At 37.4% G+C, this 21,631-nt stretch overlaps 1 protein-coding gene across 1 annotated transcript in view; it reads right to left on the bottom strand.

The window, feature by feature from the left end:
- The window catches only part of SNX25 (sorting nexin 25), a 263,033-nt gene extending 242,683 nt beyond the window's left edge, over positions 1–20,350 (bottom strand). The window contains exon 1 of the mRNA XM_074272880.1: positions 19,530–20,350. Coding sequence (XP_074128981.1) covers positions 19,530–19,991 — 462 coding nt within the window. The 5' untranslated portion in view covers positions 19,992–20,350. The remainder of the gene's footprint in view (positions 1–19,529) is intronic.
- Positions 20,351–21,631: the final 1,281 nt, after the last annotated feature.

Here is a 21,631-nt window from a genome sequence, read left to right as displayed (position 1 = left end):
ATATTAACATATTGACTGCTTGCCATCAGGGGGAGGGGGTTGGGGGAGGAAGGGAAAAAATCTGAATAGAAGTAAGTGCAAGGGATAATGTTGTAAAAAATTACCCATGCATATGTACTGTCAAAAAATGTTATAATTATAAAATAAAATAAAAATTAAAAAAAAAAAAAAGAAATTAAGTGGAAATGTTTTAGAAAATTTGCAGAAGCTACAGATGAACAGGCAAAGGCCAATTTAGTAAGTCTAATATTCAACCCAAATTTTACAATAAGGTATTGTAAACATCCCATAAAAGAAAAATTTGAAAACATTCAGACTTCTCTGGTATGAAGAAAGGGCCAAAATATTTTACAAGGATTTTGCAGATTAAGGTGAAACCACTAAGCCCTATGATGTAGAAGGAATAACTATAATAAAGCAAATTATGGCCAAAAAGAGGATCTGAGATCAAATTATATTTTATGGAGGCTATATTAATTTTTAGCTCCCAAGCTCCAGAGTTTCTGCACCAGAAGAGATTAGAACAAGTTGAACGAATGGAGTGAGATGGTTTCATGATAGGCTATGAAAAAGAACAATGACTTATGTGGATGCTCATCTTTTGTTGACTTGTACTTAGCATGGTCTGTAATAGGTGCTTAATAAATGTTGAACAGTAGTTCTCTTCCTTATAACCCATACCAATTAAGAATTTGGATAAAAGACGATTAAAATAATAATAATAATAAATCCCAATTTTGCAAATCCTGAAAGAGATTTAGAACAAAATAAAGCTGGAGGGATGAAGAGATGAGACAATAAAGCTCAGACACTTGCAAACAGTTGTGTGAACGATTGCAGTTACAGAGCCCTTTTCTGGAAAGTAAAATTACTTTACTTTTGATACTATTCACTGAAACTGATTCATCTTTTTGCTATTTGCATATATGTATTAACAGACATCAGTCTTAATAAGGGGTCTTAATGAAGGGAGAGAGAGACAAGCAGACAGACTAACTCAGAGGCAGACAGACAGAATTTGGTGCTAATCCCTAAAATAGAATCTGGCATGCTTAGCCCAAAGGGAACACAAAAAGTAAGAGAGGAAAAAATGCATGAATGTTTGGGATTAAAATTCACAGTATATTTAAGTTTTGCAACTGTGCTTAACTCCTGGCAAAGGAGTAAACTACTAGCGTGTCAGAATGCTTTATTAGTAATAATATCTGAGAAAGAGAAATGTCATTTAAAATAACTGTAGGTTGTTCTGTAAGAAATGACCAATAGGATGATTTCAGAAAGACCTGGAGAGATTTACATGAACTGATGCTGAGTGAAATGAGCAGGACCAGGAGATCATTATATACTTCAATAACAACACTATATGATGATCCATTCTGATGGACGTGGCCATCTTCAACAATGAGATGAACCAAATCAGTTCCAATAGAGCAGTAATGAACTGAACTAGCCACACCCAGCGAAAGAACTCTGGGAGATGACTATGAACCACTATTTTTGTCTGCCTACATTTTTGATTTCCTTCACAAGCTAATTGTACACTGTTTCAAAATCCGATTCTTTTTTGTACAGCAAAATAACTGTATGGACATGTATACATATATTGTATTTAATTTATACTTTAACATATTTAACATGTATTGGTCAGCCTGCCAACTGGGGGAAGGGGTGGGGGAAAGGAGGGGAAAAGTTGAAACAAAAGGTTTTGCAATTGTCAGTGCTGGAAAATTACCTATGCATAAAATTTTTGTAATAATTGATTAATTAATTAATTAATTAAAAAAAATAACTGTAGGTAATATAAAATATTTGGAAGTTTACCTGCCAAGACAAAGCCATGAATACATGTGAACACAATTACAAAACACTTTTCACACAGATAAAATTAGAGCTAAATAGTCAGAAGATTGATCATGAGTAGGCCTAGCTAATAGAAATAAAAATTACAATTCTACCTAAATTAAGCTACTTATTCAATGCTATGATAATCAAACTGCCAAAAAATTACTTTAGAGCTAGAAAAAATAATAGCAAAATGCATGTGGAAGAATAGAATAAAAAGTAAAAAATATCAAGGAAATTAATTTTTAAAAAAATGCAGAGTTAAGTGGCTTAGCTATACCTGATAATAAAGCTATATTACAAAGCAATGTTCATCAAAAGCATTTGGTACTGGTTAAGAAATAAGAGTAGTGGATCAGTGGAATAGGTTAGGTATACAAGACACTATGACTATAGTAATCTAGTGTTTGATCCCAGCTTCTGGGATAAGAATTCACTTTTTGATAAAAATTTCTGGAAAAATTAGAAAATGATATGGCAGAAACTAGGCATTGACCCATATCTATCACCCTATACTAAGAGAAGGTTGAAATGGGTACATGATTTATACATAAAGGGTGATACAATAAGCAAATTAGGAGAGCAAGTGATAGTCTACCAGCCATATCTGTGGAAAAGGGAGGAATTTATGATCAAGGAAAAATTAGACAATATTATGAAATGCAAAATAGATAATTTTGATTACATTAAATTAAAGAATTTTTGCACAAACAATGCTAAGACTAGAAGAGAAGCAAAAAGCTAGGGAAAAAAAAATTTACAACCAATGTAAAAAAGGCCTTTGATAAAGGCCTCATTTCTAAAATATATAGAGAAATGAGTCAAATTATAAGAATATAAGTCATTCCCCAACTAAGAAATGGTCAAAGGATATGAATAGACAATTTTCAAAAGAAGAAATTAAAGCCATTTCTAGTCATATGAAAAAATGCTCTAAATCCCTATTGATTAGAGAAATGCAAATCAATACAATTCTGAGGTACCACTACACACCTCTCAGATTGGCTGAGATGATAGGAAAGATAATGATAAATGTTGGAGGGGATGTGGGAAAACTGAGACACTGATGCATTGTTGGTGGAATTGTGAATACATCTAGCCATTCTGGAGAGCAATTTGGAAACATGCTCAAAGAGCTATAAAACTGTGCATACCCTTTGATTCAGCTGTCTCACTAAGCCTGTATCCAAAATAGATCATAAAAAAGAGAGAAGAACCCATATGTGTAAAATCGTTTATAGCAGCCCTATAGGCTGGAACTGGAAATTAAGTGTATAACCATCAATTGGGAAATGACTAAGTTATGATATATTAATGTTCCATAAGAAATGGAACAGATTAATTTCAGAAAAGCCTGGAAAGACTTAACATGAACTGATCCTGAGTGAGCTGAACAGAACCAGGACAACATTGTACACAGTAACAACAGGATTATGTGATGATCAATTCCGATGGAGGTGGCTCTTTTTAAAAGTGAGGTGATTTAAAGGAAATTCCAATGGACTTGGGATGAAAAATGCCATCCATGTCGAGAGAACTACAGAAACTGGAATTAAATTGAAGTATAGTATTTTCATTCTTTATTTTTTTTCTTATACTTTTTCCCCCTTTTGATCTGATTTTTCTTGCACAGCATGACAAATATGGAAATGTATTTAAAAGACTTGCACATATTTAATCTATATCAGATTACCTGCTGTCTTGGGAGAGGGGAGAAAAACACGGAATACAATCTTATAAAAACAAATGTTGAAAACTATTTTTACATATATCTAGAAAATAAAATAATTTTGAAATTTTAAAAAATTATTATAGCTTTTTATTTACAAAACATATGCATGAGTAATTTTCCAACATCGACCTTTGCAAAACTTTCTGTTCCAAATTTTCCCCTCTTTCCACCACTCCTGCCCCTAAATGGCAGGTAGTCCAACACATGTTAAATATGTTCAAATATATGTTAAATCCAATATATATATATATATATATACATATTTAAACAGTCATCTTGCTGCACAAGAAAAATCTGATCTAGAAAGAAAGAAAAAAACCTGAGAAGGAAAACAAAAAAATGCAAGCAAACAATAACAAATGAAATTTTTTTAAAAAAAGAAAAAAATCTAGCATTTCTGTACTGCTATAAGATTCATAAAGCACTTTACAAAAATTATCTCTTTTAATTTTCACAACAATCCTGGAATGTGCTATTATTGTCTCCATTTTACAGATGAACAAAGGCAGACCTATATTAAATGACTCATCTAGTCACATAATTAGTATTTGAAGTTAAATTTAAACTCAGATCTTTCAGTCCAGTTCTTGCTCTATCCAATCTGCCACTAAGCTACCTTGTTTATTACAGATAATCTTAATATATAGTGCTTATTGCATTGATATGATATCTAGAAAGGCTGTTTCTTGAACTTATCAACCCACAATGACTTTTGACTTGGTTTCTACAATATATCACATCACAATAAATTTCAAGTGAAAAGACCCAAGTTCAAATTCTGATTTTGAGTAACTTCCTTTAATTTCCTCATCTGTAAAATGAAGGAGTTGATTGGCTGAAATGATCTCTAAGATTCCCTCCTATAAATATTACAGTAGTAAGATTCTCAATCAAAGGGTAAATCAGCCAGTCCAATCAGGTACATACAAATTAAAGTCAACATCATGAACAAGTTATAACTTCAAAGGTTAGACTTTCTGCCTGACCTACCAGAAGAGGATATATAGGAAAATATGTGCTGGAGATAAAAGTTAGGAAGAGCTTGCTTCAAAAAGCTCTGACAGAATAGTTACTTATAGCAGACAGGCAAGGTTGCCCTGCAGTCAATCCTTCTTTGTTAGCTATTTAGAACTGGGGACCATTTCTGATACAGTGTTTATAGCCTGCATGGCTAGCCACCATTTAAAAACCTCATTCCCATAGGAAAATGAATTTTGAGTTAGAAGTTGGGATGAAAGAGAAGGTATAGCTACCTTCTTTCTTTTTCCCCTACTTATTAGTACCCAGGCACCCAGTACACAAAAACTTCCCTTTCTCATCAGTCCAGCAAGAGAATTTCCCCTGCAACCAGGGACAGACACAACCATAGTTAAGAACCTTCATTCCCATGAAAGTTGCTTTCTCACCTAAAAAATGTTTGGTTCCATGTTGAACTTAAATTGTGTTTGGCTAGAATTATGAGAGAGCATGAGCCCCTCTTAAACTATGTGACTTTTGTTGGAACAAAATAAAAGTATTAAGCAATATTTATTGTTTTCTCAGGACAAAAATAAAACCTTAGAAACTAAGAGCAAAAACAGCTTCATGGACAGATTTGTATACATGTGTGCCTTCCGTTGGAAAAAAAGTTACTGCCAAAACCCACTGCAAGTTTTCCCTCATAAATTGTGCTACAGTTCCTGTGTTTATCATTACTGTTTTATTTATAAGTTCTTTATGCATTTATAGTAAGTTATTCCTTGCTATTTTGATTTGGTTGCTATCGTTCAAAAACAGAAATTCATCATGTCTTTAGTAAACATAAGATGTTAGTGTATAAAATTGTCATTTTTTTCCTATGCACTGATGAGTTCTGCTGGCTTTTTTTCCCTCTTTTTTAATTTTTTCTTTTAAAAAAAATACAAAGCAAAATTTTGTGAAAAGGTGTGGGTCTTTGGGAGAAGGAAGGAGAGGAACAATGGCCATCCTTTAAATGGCACTGCTGGATACAACTATATCAAGACATGAGAGGCTTCAAGATTTTATTCTAAGATGCCCCAAAACTGAATTGTGAAAATAAGTACATTTAAACCATATCAGTCCTTAACCCAAGAAGAGCAATGGAGGAATCCAATACCAGTCTATGGTAATGAGGTTAGTGCATGCTGACTAAAACTCTTTTTCCCTATTTGTTTTTCTAAAAGAAAGCCCTCCTTAAAAGGCAAACAAATTATAGACATTATAGAATTAGAATATATATGTTGTTAAGAAAAATGGCTTACATTGCCATGCTCTATCAGAGATTAATTTATGGCATGAGGAAAAAACTAGAGTGAAGCCATAGATAAGAGTAAGTAGTTTTTAGTCCCATCACATCATTTTTGTTTGTTTGTTTTCTTGCTTCTAATTCTCAATCTTCTTTCTCCCCTTTCTTGATGCCATGTCACTAGTCCCAAACTATTTCACCCTAGGTAGTTTTTGCATTTAAAAAAACAACAAAAAAAGAAGTCTTTTTAGTTACTTTGGTTACTGATCTAATTCAAGTACAGTATTTGATTCTTATTCTCTTTATTCATTTTTTTTTTCTTGTTTGTAAGCATAAACCATGTTATCCAGACTGTCCTAAAAGGAGATTAGCACATTATCCGGGCCATCTGTTCCTTACGCTGGCTGCTAATTCATTACAGGAATTGGAATATCTGACCCTTCTTTATCTTATAAATCTTTATTTGAAATTGAAAGCTTGAGGAAATCGGTTAGAGAATAAGATTTATTCCTTTCCCCGGGATTACTGATTTAGTGCCAGGATACTAAGAGAATGAAATTGGGGTTCAATAAAAATGTTTCCATTAAATGACCCAAGGAACTTTGCTAGCTTTTAAAATGAACCTTGATGAAGGCTGTCTTTCATTCCTCAAAGATCTCTTTCAATGAGCATGACCTTCAGTTTTCCCAAAACTTCTTAGCATTCTTCCAATTCTCCTGTTGAGTCTTGTCAGTGATGTCTGATTCTTCATGATCCCATTTGAAGTTTTCTTAGCAAAGATACAAGAGTAGTTTGCCATTGATGATGTCCTTTATATGAAAATGTATTATTTTTCTCCTTTCCACAATTAAAAGGACATGCAAGGAGTTGTTTTTCTCAAAAGTGAATAAGGAAGTGAAGTAAGTAGAATGGAGAGAAGATTGTACATAGAATCAATGAGATTATGCGATTATCAATTCTGATGGAGGCGGCTTTTTTCAACACTAAGATGATTCAGGCCAATTCCAATAGACTTGTGATGGAGCCATCTGCACTCAGAGAGAGAGGCCTATGGGGACTGAGTGTGAATCACAACATAGTATTTTCACCTCTTTTGTTGTTGTTTGGTTGCTCGTTTTTTCTTTCTCATTTCTTTTCTTTTTGTTCTGATTTTTCTTGTGCAACATGATAAATGTGGAAACAAATTTGGAAGAATTGCATATATTTAACTCATATTGGATTGCTTGATGTCTAGGGGAGGGAGAGAAGAGAAAGAAGGGAGAAAAATTTGGAACACAAGGTTTTTCAGAGCTGAATGTTGACAACTATGTGTAATTTTTTTTTCTTTTTCCTGAGGCTGGGGTTCAGTGACTTGCCCAGGGTCACACAGCTAGGAAGTTAAGTGTCTGAGATCAAATTTGAACTCGGGGTCCTCCTGAATTCAAGGCTGGTGCTCTATCCACTGTGCCACCTAGCTGCCCCAACTACATGTATTTTGAAAAAAATTTTTAGATTATTATTTTAAAAAAATGAATAAGGATTTTGTCTAAGCCGCTTTTCTTGCCCATTTTTCTTAGGTTTAGGTATTAGAATTGTATTGTCTTTGGCTTCTATATTAAGCTAAGTTAATATACCCAAAGAGCAGTCAAATCTTAATTTGAATGAGTCTCTGATGAGTTGACCTAAAACTCTTCCTAGAAAAAGATCATATCTGAACACATATCAGTAAACTAAGCTAAAGAGAAAGAGAACCCAAGAGAGTTCTGAGATCCCCTATGTACCAACAAATGTAAGAAAATCTATAGTTTCCCAAGGGATATATGAGCTGGAGAAATTAAATGACCTCAATCTTAATCACAGAGAGATTCTGAGGAAGGAACCAAGGAACATTTATAAAAACAGTGCAAGTTATCTAATTGTTCAGTTTACATAAGGACAGAGATAAAAATCTTCAATCATTAGAATCTGAGGGAGACAAGGTACTTTTCCATCTGGGAAAAAGTGCAAACCTTTATAGGCCTCAGGTTAAATGTAAAATGAGGGGGCAGAGCTATCTGACTACTGAGGAATCTTCCAGTTTCACATCTATGATCCTATGACCCCTCTCGGTACTTTTAATAAAAAGTACTAAGCCTAAAAGTTTGGGATAACTATTCATCATTTCCCTAATTTTTCCATTTGCCTTGTGCTAAACCTGTTCTCTCACTACATGTTAAATAGGAATAACAAATTTCAGAACACATTAAATGACTAAAATTGAAGAATAGATCTAACAGGTAACATTTATACAAATTCAACTGATGAGATGTCAACAAAATGATGGACAAATGGATCAGACAATTGTGTTTATTTGTAGAAATATATTGCAGATACAAAAATGGGCTATTACTTTCAAAAAAAAAAAACTACAGTAAAAAGTACATTCTTAAGAATCTATGGACCAATGTCTCCTTGCAAAGAAGCATTCAAAATTTTCCAAGTCATAGTACTACATATATCTGCAGATGGCAAAAATTTAGCACCTACTAAATATTTAGAAAGATAGTTGCTGGAATTATAAACCTAAAACCCCCTATTCTTCCTAAACTTAAAGAGGACAAATAATTATACTACTGTGGGAGCATTTACATTAAATATATTAAGTAAAATATTAAGTAACAAAATCTCTCTAAAAAATTTCCAGATTTTTGGTAACAGATCAGGATGAAAGGGGGAAACAAAGGACTATATTCACCAAATGAAGAGATAAAGATAATAATCAAATTTACTTTATCATATTCACTGCCTCTCTACCCCCTAAAGATTTCTTATATAATATGGATAAAATAGGTACTTGTGGGCTAGCCTTCTCCAGAGAAAAATGACAAAGATATCAATGGAAGGGAGGAGAAGCTCCCTGAATCCAATAACCTGAGGAGTGAGGGGAGTGATAAAGGAAGAATGGGATAATGACTTGGTTGCACAATTCTGGAAGGCTCACTCTGGCTACATTTTAAATTATCTTTAACTGAAATCTTGAGGCAGAGTCTTAGAGGACATGAAAAGCTATGCTAATTTGGGCATCTCTGTCTGTCTCTGTTTCTCTTTAAGCTAGAAATGGTTTGTATCTACATAGATTTTTATCTATTTATCTTATTTGATCCTCACAATAAACCTCAAAGATAAGTGCTATTTTTTTATTCTTCAGTTGTGTCTGACTCTTTGTGACCCAATTTGGCTTTTTTTTTTTTTTTGGCAAAGATACTGGAGTAGTTTGTTCCAATTTTCCCCTTCTTCCCCCCACCCCCTCCCCAAGATGGCCAATAATCCAATATAAGTTAAACATGGTAAAAAATATGCATACATATTTATACAATACCCTGTATAATAATCTCCTGGTTCTCCTCATCTCACTTAGCACCAGTTCCTCTAAGTTTCTCCAGGCCTGTTGGAAAACATCCTGCTGATCATTTCTTATAGAACAATAATATTCCATAACATTCATATACTATAATTTATTCAACCATTCTCCAACTGATGGGCATCCACTCACAGTTTCCAGTTTCTTGGCACTACAAAAAAGACTGCCATAAACATTTTTGCACACGTGAATCCCTTTAAGATCTCTTGGGTATATAAACTATGTAAAAACAATACTGGATCCAAAGGGTACACACATTTTGATAGCCCTTTGGGCATAGTTCCAAATTGCTTTCCAGAATGGTTGGATCACTTCACAACTCCACCAACAATGCATCAGTGTCCTAGTTTTCCCTCCAACATTCATCTTCTCTTTTCCTGTCATCTTAGCCAATCTGAGAAGTGTGTAATGATACATTAAAACCATCTTAATTTGCATTTTTCTGATCAATAATGATTTAGAGCAGCTTTTCATATGACTAGAAATGGTTTCAATTTATTCATCTAAAAATTGTCTGTTCATATTCTTTTGACCATTTATCAATTGGAAAATGACTTATGTTCTTATAATTTGATTCATTTCTCTATATATTTTAGAAATGAGGCCTTTATCAGAACCTTTGAATGTAAAAATTTTTTCCCAGCTTATTGCTTCCCTTCTAATCTTGTCTGCATTAATTTTGTTTGTACAAAAACTTAATATAATCAAAATTATCTGGTTTTTGTCCAATAATGAACTCCAGTTCTTCTTTGGCCGCAAATTCCTTTTTTCTCCACAGATCTGAGAGGTAAACTATCCTTTGTTCCTCTAACTAAGTAGGTTTTATTTAATGCTACAGAATTAAATTTTCTTTTTCACATTTGGCTAATAAAAGCAAATTCACCAATTCATCTTATCAACCAAGCTTAATTCTAGGCCAGAAGATCAATTCACTAGTCATCCAGGTACTCTGGATGGCACTGTCTGTCCCTACTTGCTCAGTACTAAATGTCACTAAAGTAATTTGAGGAACAAATAAATACGTGGGCATATTTTTTACATTTTAAACATACCAACATTCTTTCAAATGATTGAGAAACCTGTAGTACAGAACCTTACACTTTTGTGTAAAGCTAGTCTTAGGAAAACAATAGTTTATAATAGTTTATAATTAAGATTTCCTACATTTCTAAGGGAAGGAAATACAAAATTTCACTTAAAGGATAGTGAAAATAAAGACATACCTTTCTTCCTTCCCCCTCCCCCCCAATCCAGGCCCCTAAAATTTTATCTATAGATTTTTGGGGAGACCAGAGGCCCCACATTAAGAACCCTTGTTCCAACATATGGAATGGGGGTGAGCCAAAAGGCAGTCACAAGTCTTCCGTGTAAGGTAGACAGACATCTTGGGACCTTAGGACCAATGATTCTACTATGGTCTATCAGCTAGGTAGAATAATGGATAGAACACTGGACCTGGAGTCAGAAAGGTCTGTCTCAGACATTTACTTGCCATGTGACACTGTGCAAATCACTTATCCTGTTGTTGTTGTTGTTTTTTCTTTCCATCTGTAAAATTGGAATAATAATAGTACCTCCCAGGACCTTGATAAAGAAATCAGATGAGATATTATGTGTAAAGAGATTTGAAAACCTGAAATCACTATATAAATGCTAGCTATTATTATCCTCCCAGGTGTCCTATAGAGCCAGAATTTTAGAAAAAACAAAGTAGTTAGGCAGATCAACCAGAGAATAAAATAATCAGAGGAGGTATACAAATCTAAGGGCTAGGCCCTAAGTCACAAAGCCACTGAATATCACAATGGTTAGGGACCTTAGAGATTGACTCATCTTATCCTTAGGGAAACTAGTTGGTGCAATGGATAGAGTATCAAGTCACAAGTCAGAAAGACTCATCTTCCCTAGTTCAAATATGGCCTCAGACATTTACTAGCTGTGTGACCCTGAGCAAATCACTTCACCTGTTTGCCTCAGTTCTTCATCTGTCAAATGAGCTGGAAAAGAAAATGGCAAACTATTCCAGTATCTTTGCCAAGAAAATCCCAAATGGGATTATGAAGAGAGGGATATGACTGAAAAACAACTGAACATCTCACCTTTAAGTTTTATAGGTCTTTACCACTGCCCAGCACTATCCTTACTATTAGAACCTTTTCTCTGAGATAACCTTCAATTTGCACTTTTTATATCTTGTATATACATTTTTTTCATGGTGACTCCCAAATTAAAAGGTGAGTTCTTTGAAACCAGTATGCTTTCTTTGTGCCCTCGGTCCTGTGCATCATGACTGGCACATAGTAAACCTTAATAATAAATGCTTATTGATCGACTAAAAGGATTTTGCCTAAGACCGCACAGACAGAACTGGGCATTTCTCCCTGTTCCTGGTCCTGGCAGGGATTCCTTTCTCAAGCCCTTGCCCCTTGGCTTACTGAGCAATTAGGCTATTCCAAATTGGCATCTTCGGCTGGCAATGGTCCTCTCATTTCCAGACTCAGAAAGCACTAACCAATCAGGGCCATAAAATGCTTAGGCTCAGAGATGGGACCTTTTAGTGGGGTCATGTCTGCCCCTTGCCAGAAGCTGGTTACCATACAACAGAGCTGATTAGCTGTGCTAGACAAAGTCCTCACCCAAAGTTCTAGTGCTGACCCAGGCCTGAAGTTGTGGGTACAGGCCTCTAAAGGTACAAGCCCTAAGCCTCACCACCTGCCAAATCCTGGCTGCTTAGAAGGCAGAACTTTTCCTAACCTATTGCTCTCAATTTTTTGTGTGTTATGTAACTCTAAAAGGCTTTCAGCTTAATTAGCTAACATTTATATACTACTTAAAGATGTAATATTTTACTTGTGTTACCTCATTTCATCCTCACAACAACCCTGGGGGGAAGGGATATGATTACTATTCCTATTTTACAGATGAACAAACTGAGTCCCAGAGAGATTAAGTGGCTGAAGTCAATAAATAATAATTTATAATAATCATGAGAATTTATTAAGCATCTACTATCAGCTAGGCACTGTGCTAAGCATTACAAATATTACTTCATTTAACCTTCACAACAAACCTGGAAGATAGGTACTATTATGATCCCAATTTTACAGTTAAGGAAACCAAGGCAGAGAATAATTAGTGAGATTTGCTGAGGAAATTGAGGCAGGGTGGTTAAATGAACTTGTCCAAGATCACACAAATAGCATGTCAGGTTTTTTCTGACAGGTCCAGAGCTTTATCTACTGTATCACCTAGATGCCTGACAAAAGTTACAAAGCTAGTAAGGGTCTAAGAGTAGATTTGAAACTCAGGTCTTCATGACTCCAAGTTCAATACTCTACATCCTGGCTAAGACTGGGTGTTGTATTTAATCTTTGTAATTCTACCGGTGCCTATCACAGTGTTTTCTATACAAAGCATTTAGAAAATAATATTTTAAAGAATCTATTCTTGTTCAACTTCTGATTTTTCCCTCTCTCCTTAATTTTCCACCTTGGATCAGTTATCAAGTCTTATTGACTAGTGTGATAGTTCTTGTACCTATGCTCTCCTTGTAGTTCCACTGTCCAGAACAGGCAAAAACCGAAGTTTTCACCGTCAGCTGCCTGGACTTTTCTATTACCATACTAAGGAAGCTGGGCAGCCTAGCTGGGGGTGGAAAACTACAACTTTTAATAGCATTTAGAACTTCATTCCTCTCCTTTTTTACGCCGGTATTTGTAAGTCTGGCCCAAACTACTGGGCTTGGTAGATTCTCTTAGGATAATAAAGGTGAGATAGTGAGGATGATAAGGGTTATTTGTGGTGGCACAGTGTAGTTTTGATAGTGGGGGAAGGCTATGTTTCTTAGACAATAATCTGTGTGTATTCTCCTATATTACGTATGCCCCTAGGAAAGTAACATGCTAGCTGCCTGAGAAGTTCTCAGGCACAAGACACATAGAATACTGTTGAACCTATCTTGCAAGATGATAGCTGCATCATTAGTGTTACCTTTTAAGCCTTTTTTTCTTTCCTCAAAAGACTACAGAATTCTGACAGAAGTTTGGGGATCCATCAGTTGAGAAATGGATGAGTAAATTATAGTTTATGAATGTTATGGAATATTATTGTTCTACAAGAAACTATCAGCAGGATGATTTCAGAGAGACTTGGAGCATTTTATATGAACTGATGCTAAGTGAATTAATTAGAACAAAGAGAATACTGTACACAGCAACAACAAGATTATATGATGATCAATTCTGATGGACTTGGATCTTTTCAACAGCAAGGTGATTCAGATGAATTCCAATAGACTTGTGATGATAGATCCAGAATGAGGACTATGGGGACTGAATATGAATCACAACATAGTGTTTTTTTTCTTCTTTTTTTCCCTTTTTAATCTGATTTTTCTTGTGCAGCATGATAAATGTGGAATTATGTTTAGAAGAACTGCACATGTTTAATTTTTATTGGATTACTTGCTATTTAGAAGAGGGGTATGTGGGGGAAAAAAGGGAGAAAAATTTGGAACATAAGATCTATGCATATGTTTTGAAAATAAAAAGCTTTAATTAAAACAAGGGTAAATGTTGAAAACTACTTTTGTGTGTATTTTGAAAATAAAAAGGTATTATTAAAAAAAAAAAAAGAAGAAGAAGAAGAAGAAGAAGAAGTTTGAGGCTCTTGGGAATGACATCCTCCTACCTAATCTCTTCCCACCACAACACCATTCTTCATGCTGCCAAATTGGCCGTCCTTCCTTGCAGATATTAACAATTATAACTGTGCTATTCCTCAGTTCCTCATTGTCTACTGAATTTCATATGCAATTCTTTTCAGTAAGAATTCACAGAATCAGAGAATAGTAGACTTGGAAAGGATTCTGAAGACTGACATAGATGATCCTTTAATCCAGGAATTTCTAATTTCTTAATCTAGGTTCCAGATTTGCATGGAGTCCCATCAAGGGGACTCATGAACTTAAGATGGGAGAAAAAAAATTCATCTTTATTTTTCACTAAACTCTAGTTGTTGTTTTTTTTTTTTCCAAACATGTCAACCTCCTCACCATACTAGGTGCTTTCTTCCTTGAGTAGCTTCTAAATGTTTTATTCAAAACCACTTAAAAATATCTATGGAACACCTAATAAGTAATATCTAGTAATAAGACACTTTATTAGGTGTTAGGGATGCACTGATCTCAGAGCTAATAACAATAATAACAGTAATAATAGCATTTATATAGTTCTTTAAGGTTGTGAAGTACTTAATAGATGTTAATACTTAATAGATGTTAACTCATTTGATCCTCATCACAACTCTGTGAGGTAGATAGATGCTATTGTTATTCTCATTTTACAGATGAGAAGTAAAGTGACTTGCCCAGCTAGGTGGCACAGGAAACAGTGCTAGATCTACAATCAGGGAGAATTCAAATCTGCTCTCCGATCCTTACTGCTCTAGGAGGTAATGAGATTCCCATTACTGGTCTTCGAGTGAAGGTTGAGTAAACACATATCTAGAATATTATAGAGGGAGTTCCTGCTTCAGAAGGACTTGGACCATATCTTGCCTCTGATTTTGGAATGCAATGATCTTAATTATATAGAAAATAATACAAGAACAATGAACACATTTCTGCACTACACATAACTAACTATCTTCACAAAGTTGGCACCTGACATATCCTCCAATGACCTCTTTTACAGCAGGTACTTTCAATTTTGCTATTTCACCTTTAAATGATAGCCTTATTAGGCTCAGAAATAGATTCAAATCATGCAACTTACATAGTAAGTGTAATCTTAGGGAAATCACTTAACCACTATCTGCCTCAATTTCCTCAACTGTAAAATGAGGATCTTAATAGCACCTATTTCCCAAGGTTGTTGTATTACAAGAAATAATATTGTAATGCATTCAGTATTCTGCCTGACACATAATAGGTGCTTAAAAATGTTTGTTCCTTCTACCTTTAGGACCTTTCTCTCTCTTGGCTGAAAACATTCCCTCACATCTCAAATTTTTCTATATATGTGTATACATATATAAAATATATATGTAATATATACTCATATGTATACATATACACATATGAACATATATATAATAGTGTGTGCATATATATATATGTGACGTATTGCTCATTGATTAGAGGGCTTGGTTGTTGCACACATATGCATATATGTATAATACATAAAATATATAAAGTCCAGTTTTCTAGTTGGGCCTTGGGCATTTTACATAATAATCTCCTTACTGGTAGAAAAAATGCTGATAGAATACTATGTGACTATGAGGGTAAAGTTTATGCTAGAACTTTGGAAAAACATTCTTCATGTTGTCTTAGAGAAGCTTTCTTAGGGATTGATTCCAGACACATGAAAAGAGAAAGAGATAGAAACAGCAGAAAGAAAGAGGAATAGAGGATATATAAGAATGTCCTCAGAATATCCCAGACTTTGAGCTTGAGCTAGAGATTTTGGGGCTTCTGTCTGGTCTATCTTTGTATTCCTCTCAGTTTAGATGTCTTTGCTCCCAGTGAGTTACTTCCTCCCCAAAAAAGGTGTATATACTAATTCTCCCTCTTCTTAATAATAGAAAAAAGCTTGTTTCTCTGTAGATTAGTTAATTGAGACTTTTCAATATTCTTGTGAGATAGACTGTGCAGAAAGAAAACTGAGGCTCAAAAATCCCACAGAAGGTCACAGACATGTAATTGATAAGTGGAAGAGCTAAGCCTAGAACTCAGAGCTTTCTAGTTCCAAGTCCAGAATTCATTTTCTTCCAAATCCCCTAAAAATCATATTTCCGGGCAGCTGTCCAATTCCATCTTCCCAAAGGCACGAGTGAGTCTGCCCTAAGATTTTTGTTATAGTTTGTTTTGGGACTTTTTTTTTTTTTTTGGAATCTGACTTTCCAGGCAAGAAAGTGATTATCCATAACTTAAGGCTTCCGGGCACACAGCCAGAAAATGGGTTTGCCTGTTTAGCAGACTGGAATACATTGGTTAGTCTTTCTAGCACTCTAAAAAAGCAGGTTTTGTCCTTCAGGTACCATTTTTTCCCCATGGTAGTACTGATTATTGACTGGTAATTTAAGAATGGGATAGGGAAAGGATACACCAGCAAATGAACTACATTACACTTTCTACTCTCAACTTCAAAAGAAAAAAAAAAAAAAAGTTAAAGTCAGCATTGACTAAATAAGAAAATTCTACTAATTCTGAGGTTTTATTTCCAAGAGCAAGGCACTGAACTTAAGCAAAATGGAATACAGTAGTTCAATACTGCATATTAAATTCTAGCTGTATTTCAAGATACTTTTGTATTGATCTGGATTCATGCTTTATGTATACTTATCAATCCATTATGTGAGACATTTTTGGAATAATGACAGGTAGAGAAAAGAATACTTTGGATACACAAATAACATTTTAGCTTTCTCAGAGTAGTAAACCATTGTGCCAAATTGGCAGGAATAATTGAGAGGCATGGCCAGACAAAGTATTCATAGAGTGAGTGGAGAACTAGAGACAAATGGCCAATTTTCCAAAAGTGAAAGAAGATGGGTTCTTCAAACCACAGACCAGTGAACTTAACATATTTTTAAGATGCATTATTACAAAAATGTTTTTGAAAGCCTGGAAAGGGATGAAAGGATAACTACCAACCAGCATGAATCTGTCAAAAACAAGTTAGGTCAGAATAAATTAATTTCCCTTCTAAATAGGACTGACAGGAGAAGTGTTTACAAAGCATCTGAAGAAGAATTCTCATCTAATATGGGAATACTAATAGCAACTACCTAATGGAGTTATTGTAAGAACTAAATGAGAATATTTGTAAGGTGTTTTGCCAATCTTAAAGTGTTCCAGTTATCATGATCATGATTACCTTAATTATATCTTATGGGAAAAATAGAGTAACATAAACAGAATGGATGAATGGATAAGTGGATAAACACAAAGATTCAGAACTGGTTCAATCACCAAACACAAATATCTATCTGAAGGGAGAGAGGTTTCAAATAGAGAGCTTTGGGGCTCTGTTCAATACTTTTATCAATGACTCAGATAAATGTATAAATAGGAATCTCATCAGATTTACAGCTGACACAAACCTGGAAGAAATAACTAATACATTGGATGTCAAGGGTGGTATCCAAAAATATCATGACAGTGTGGAAGAATGGATGGAATATAATGGAGATAAATATGAAGCTCAAATTTTTTTTAAATCCACTATAGAGGTATGGGGAAAGTGTGAGGAGAAGCATGACTAAAATATATTTCATATAAAAAAGTTCTTGAGATTTTGCAAGAGCAGTCCCAACATGTAAACAGTTTTAAGACATATGCCACACAATAACCCTGAGATACAAGTTATGTAAAGGTTATCATCACCATTTTATGATAAGGAAATAGGTTCATTAAATTGCCTAAGATCATATAGTGTTAGATCCAGAATTCAAACGTGGATCTCTCCAAATTCCAAGTTTGATATTCTTCAGACTATACTAAGCTGCCATACAAAATGCTGGCTCAACATGACTCAAGAATCAAATAGTATCAATCTTACTTTAGGAAACTATAATTATATGAATGCTCTCTCCATGATTACAACCCCTGCATAAGTTAGATGATCTTTGAAAATTGCCCTGGCTAGAATATCCATCATCCTGCAGTTAGCCTGGTGAGTTCCTCCGAATTTAGCTGAGATGGTCCTCAGACAACATACAGTCCATTACCTGGCCTGCACTTGAGGTCTTCCAGTTTGATTCCATCTAACCTAATAGAATTTGCTCCTCACTAGAATAACTTTCCAAAATCCAGGACTTATTCAAAGTTATAAATGAGACTTCAGAACAAGACTTTAGTCAATCAATAAGAATTTGTTAAGCACCTACTATGTGCCAGGGAGTGTGCTAAGCAATAATGATAAAAAGAAAGTAAAAGTAACTGCTTTCCAGCAGCTTATAAAAGTTATGCCATTGTAGGGTGCTTTAAAATCAGGCAGATTAAAGTCAGTCTCTACTTAGCTCTAATCAAACCATATCTGGAAGACAGCTTAATTATAAACTTTACATTTTAGGGAAGAAATTGATAGGCTGGAAGTCAGAGGAAGGCAATAAGAGGGAGAGGACTTGGACTCCAGTATCCAAAGAGCATGTGAACTAATGTTTAACCTGAAATAGAACAGAGGCAAGACATAGCTGGATGTTTTCTAATTATCTTCAGCCAGATTCAGCGAGAAGAATGAGACTTGTACAGCTAGGCCCCAAATAGCAGGCTACGTGCAAGTTCCGGGGGTGCAGACTTGAGGGCAACATGGGGAAATTATCCTAACAAGACTCTCCAAGAGTGGATGAGATGCTTTGAGGTAATGAGATTCCCATTATTCTCAATAGCTTCAAGTCAGGGTGACCATTTGTCATATTACAGAGGAAATTCTTCCTTCAGAATGGGTTGGACTAGCCCTTTCCTCTCTGAGATTCTGGGATGCTATGATCTTGCCTATATAGAAAATCACAGAGGAAATGTACAAATCAATGCTCTGAACATTACTGACCATTTTGCATAATGCTGAATGGTTGGCACTTTGACACATCCCCATGGCCCTTTTTACAGAAATTATTTCCAATTTTGTTACTTCCCCTTTAAATGATAGTTTTATTGGGCTCAGAAGCAGAGTATATACAGAATGTCTCAAAAGTCTTAGTGCAGGCAAAGTTTAGGCTGCACTAAGACTTTTGGGACACCCTATATTTAAATGTAATTCCTTTTTAACCATTTCCAAAAATGTATAGAATGGAAGGGGAAACAGTAATACACAGAGCCTAAGGTAGAATAATTGTTTTTCTCCAGTCAACGAATGCCTCATTCCTGGATGGAAACTCCTTCCCCCCATCAAAAAAAACAACAAAAACAAACAAAAAAACCCCATTAATTTCTGGCATTACCTTTGAAAGTATTAGAAACTAGAGGGTAACAATAGAGTCGGTTGTTCATCGACTGTAATGTTAACATGGGAAAAACCAAGACATCCTCGAGTCTTGGGACGATTATCCAATTAACTTGCCTAACGGGTTCCGGTAGGCACGATTTCTTTCCCATTTGCCCCAGGGCCAGAAATTCACATAGGAGTTGGAGTAGACATAATATCCATTTCCAAGACTCCAGACTCGTAGCTCTGAGCAGGTGGGGGGGGGGGAATAGGATGGGAATAACCATCCTTGGGGCACTTGGGGCCAACAGTGCCGCCGGACATTCCGGACAGACAGCCTGAGCCCCCAGAAAGTAGAGAAGGAGAAAGCCCGCTAGCCCCCCCTCCCCCCCAGTTACTCACCCCTGGGAGCTGTCGCGCGGCCGCACCTCCAGCACCAGCCCGGGGAGCGACACGGATCAGCCGGCCCCCGGGGCCCAGGAAGTGGGGCTGCGGGGCCCTGCGGCTGTGGCCCAGAAGCGCGAAGAGGGCGCCCAGGAGGAAGGCGGCCGCCGCGCAGCCCAGGTAAAGGCAGAGTCTGAGCAGGAGCAGACAGACCCCGCGCTCCCCCGGCTTCCAGCTCCCGCCTCCGCCGGGCCCCAGCCAAGAGAGCGCCAGCGCCCCGAGCCCGAACGCGGCGGCGGCCAGGACGGCAGGTGACGAGCGGGGGGCGGCGCGGGACGCCGGCTGCAGCTCCGGGGCTCCGGCTGCGCCTCGGCGCGGGGCCGGGGGTGCGCTCCGCTCGGGGACTGCGGCAGCCGCGGGCTCCGGCGGCCGGCCGACACTGAGGCCGGGCGCGCCGCGGTCGGTGGCATCAGGGTGCATGCTGCTCCTTGTGCCGCTGAGGACAGGCACATCTCCCGCCCTGCTGTCCCCCAGAGCTCGGTCGGAAGGCGGCCGCTCCCCAGCTCCTCCTCCGGCTGCTCGCGCGGCTCCGGCCGCCGCTGCACGAGAGCGACGGACAGTCCCAGCTCATACCCTGCTCCCCGGCAGCCAGCGGGAGGCACCGGCCCCAGCGCGGAGTCCCGGGGCTGGGCTGGACGGCGCCTGCCTCGCCGCGTCCGGCCCCCGGCGCCCCGGCCAGTGTCGAGCCCCCTCAGGTAGCCCGCAAGGATACGGACGCACGGTCGCCCCGCGGGTAGGGGGAAGGGGAACGGGGCGGGGGAGGGGGTGGGAGATTATTAATATGTCAGTGCACCGGGTGGAGCAGAACGGACCCGCGAAGAAGGAGGAGACTGGGGAGGAAGAAGAGTAGGAGGCGGCCCCGACGTGCGTGTCAAGCCGAGGGGGAGGAGTGCAGGCAGTGGCCGGCGGCTGAGTGACAGCTGGGAAGATCGAGCTTCCTTAGCCGCCCAGCGAACGCTTCTCCGGTGGCCCGGAGGAGAGCCCGCTTTAGGGCCAGCTCCTTCCTCCGAGTCTCGGGTTGGGCACACGGTTATCACTCAGATCTGGCCGGGGACTGGAGGAGTGGGGAAGTGGAGAGGAAGAGGGAGGGGAGGCGGGAAGGAGTCAGGGAATCTCCGGGGAGGGGCGTTCACCTCCATCTCTTAAAGGTACTTGGAAGCAGTCTGACTTTTTCTTACCTTTGCCACCCCTCCCCATCCCTAAGAGACTCAACTTTCTACCTACTCCAGTGGAAATGTTTGCTTCAATTGCCCAAGGTATTGATAATTCCCCTCCGCTCCAGGCTGTTCTCACTGCGTGCCTAAATCAATGAGTTAACTCGATACCTTTACTGTTATCTTTCTTCCTTTTTAGAGGCTCATCACTGACAGCTAATACTCCTCTTCTGAATCTGTTTCTTCCCCCTTTTCTTCCAGCAAGTCTTTGATTTACGTCTTTATTTCTAGAACTTCTAATAGGTGAGTAAGAGTTTGGTAATTCTTTATGAAAACACAGTAAACTCCAGTTTTGAGACACAATTGGTAATGTTGTTGTTGTTGTTTTTAATTACTCTCCTAGACCTCTCCCTTCTTTCCTTAGATTGCAAATGGGCAGAATGTAACAGTTTAGAGGAGTCCAAGGAAGCAAGATAGGTGCCAGAGGGGGACACAACCGTGATTACCACTTTGGCTTCCGTTCTATTCTCACCAATGTTTCTGTTTTCTCTGGCAACTATCCAGCAAAATGGTTTTATCAAAGCAAAATGGCATTGGAACTTTTCAAGTACATTAAGTGGGACACAGCCACGAGTATAGAATCTACAGATAGATGTATTTGTTGGCTTTATTTACACTCTTCCTCTTAAAAATGACTTTCTATGGAAGGGGTGGGGGTAGGAAAGGGAATAAGCATTTATATAGTACCTGCTACATCCAAGAAATATTTAACCCTATAAGATGTTATGTAGTTCCTCACTCCACTTGGGCTTGGTTTTCTTAGAAGAGATATTGGAATGGTTTACCATTTCCTTATTGAAGAAACTAAGATAAGGAGTTAAGTGATTTGCCAGGGTTACAGAGATA

Source organism: Sminthopsis crassicaudata, chromosome 6 (assembly GCF_048593235.1).
Source record: "Sminthopsis crassicaudata isolate SCR6 chromosome 6, ASM4859323v1, whole genome shotgun sequence".
NCBI lineage: Eukaryota > Metazoa > Chordata > Mammalia > Dasyuromorphia > Dasyuridae > Sminthopsis > Sminthopsis crassicaudata.
This window is presented reverse-complemented; position numbering and strand designations above follow the sequence as displayed.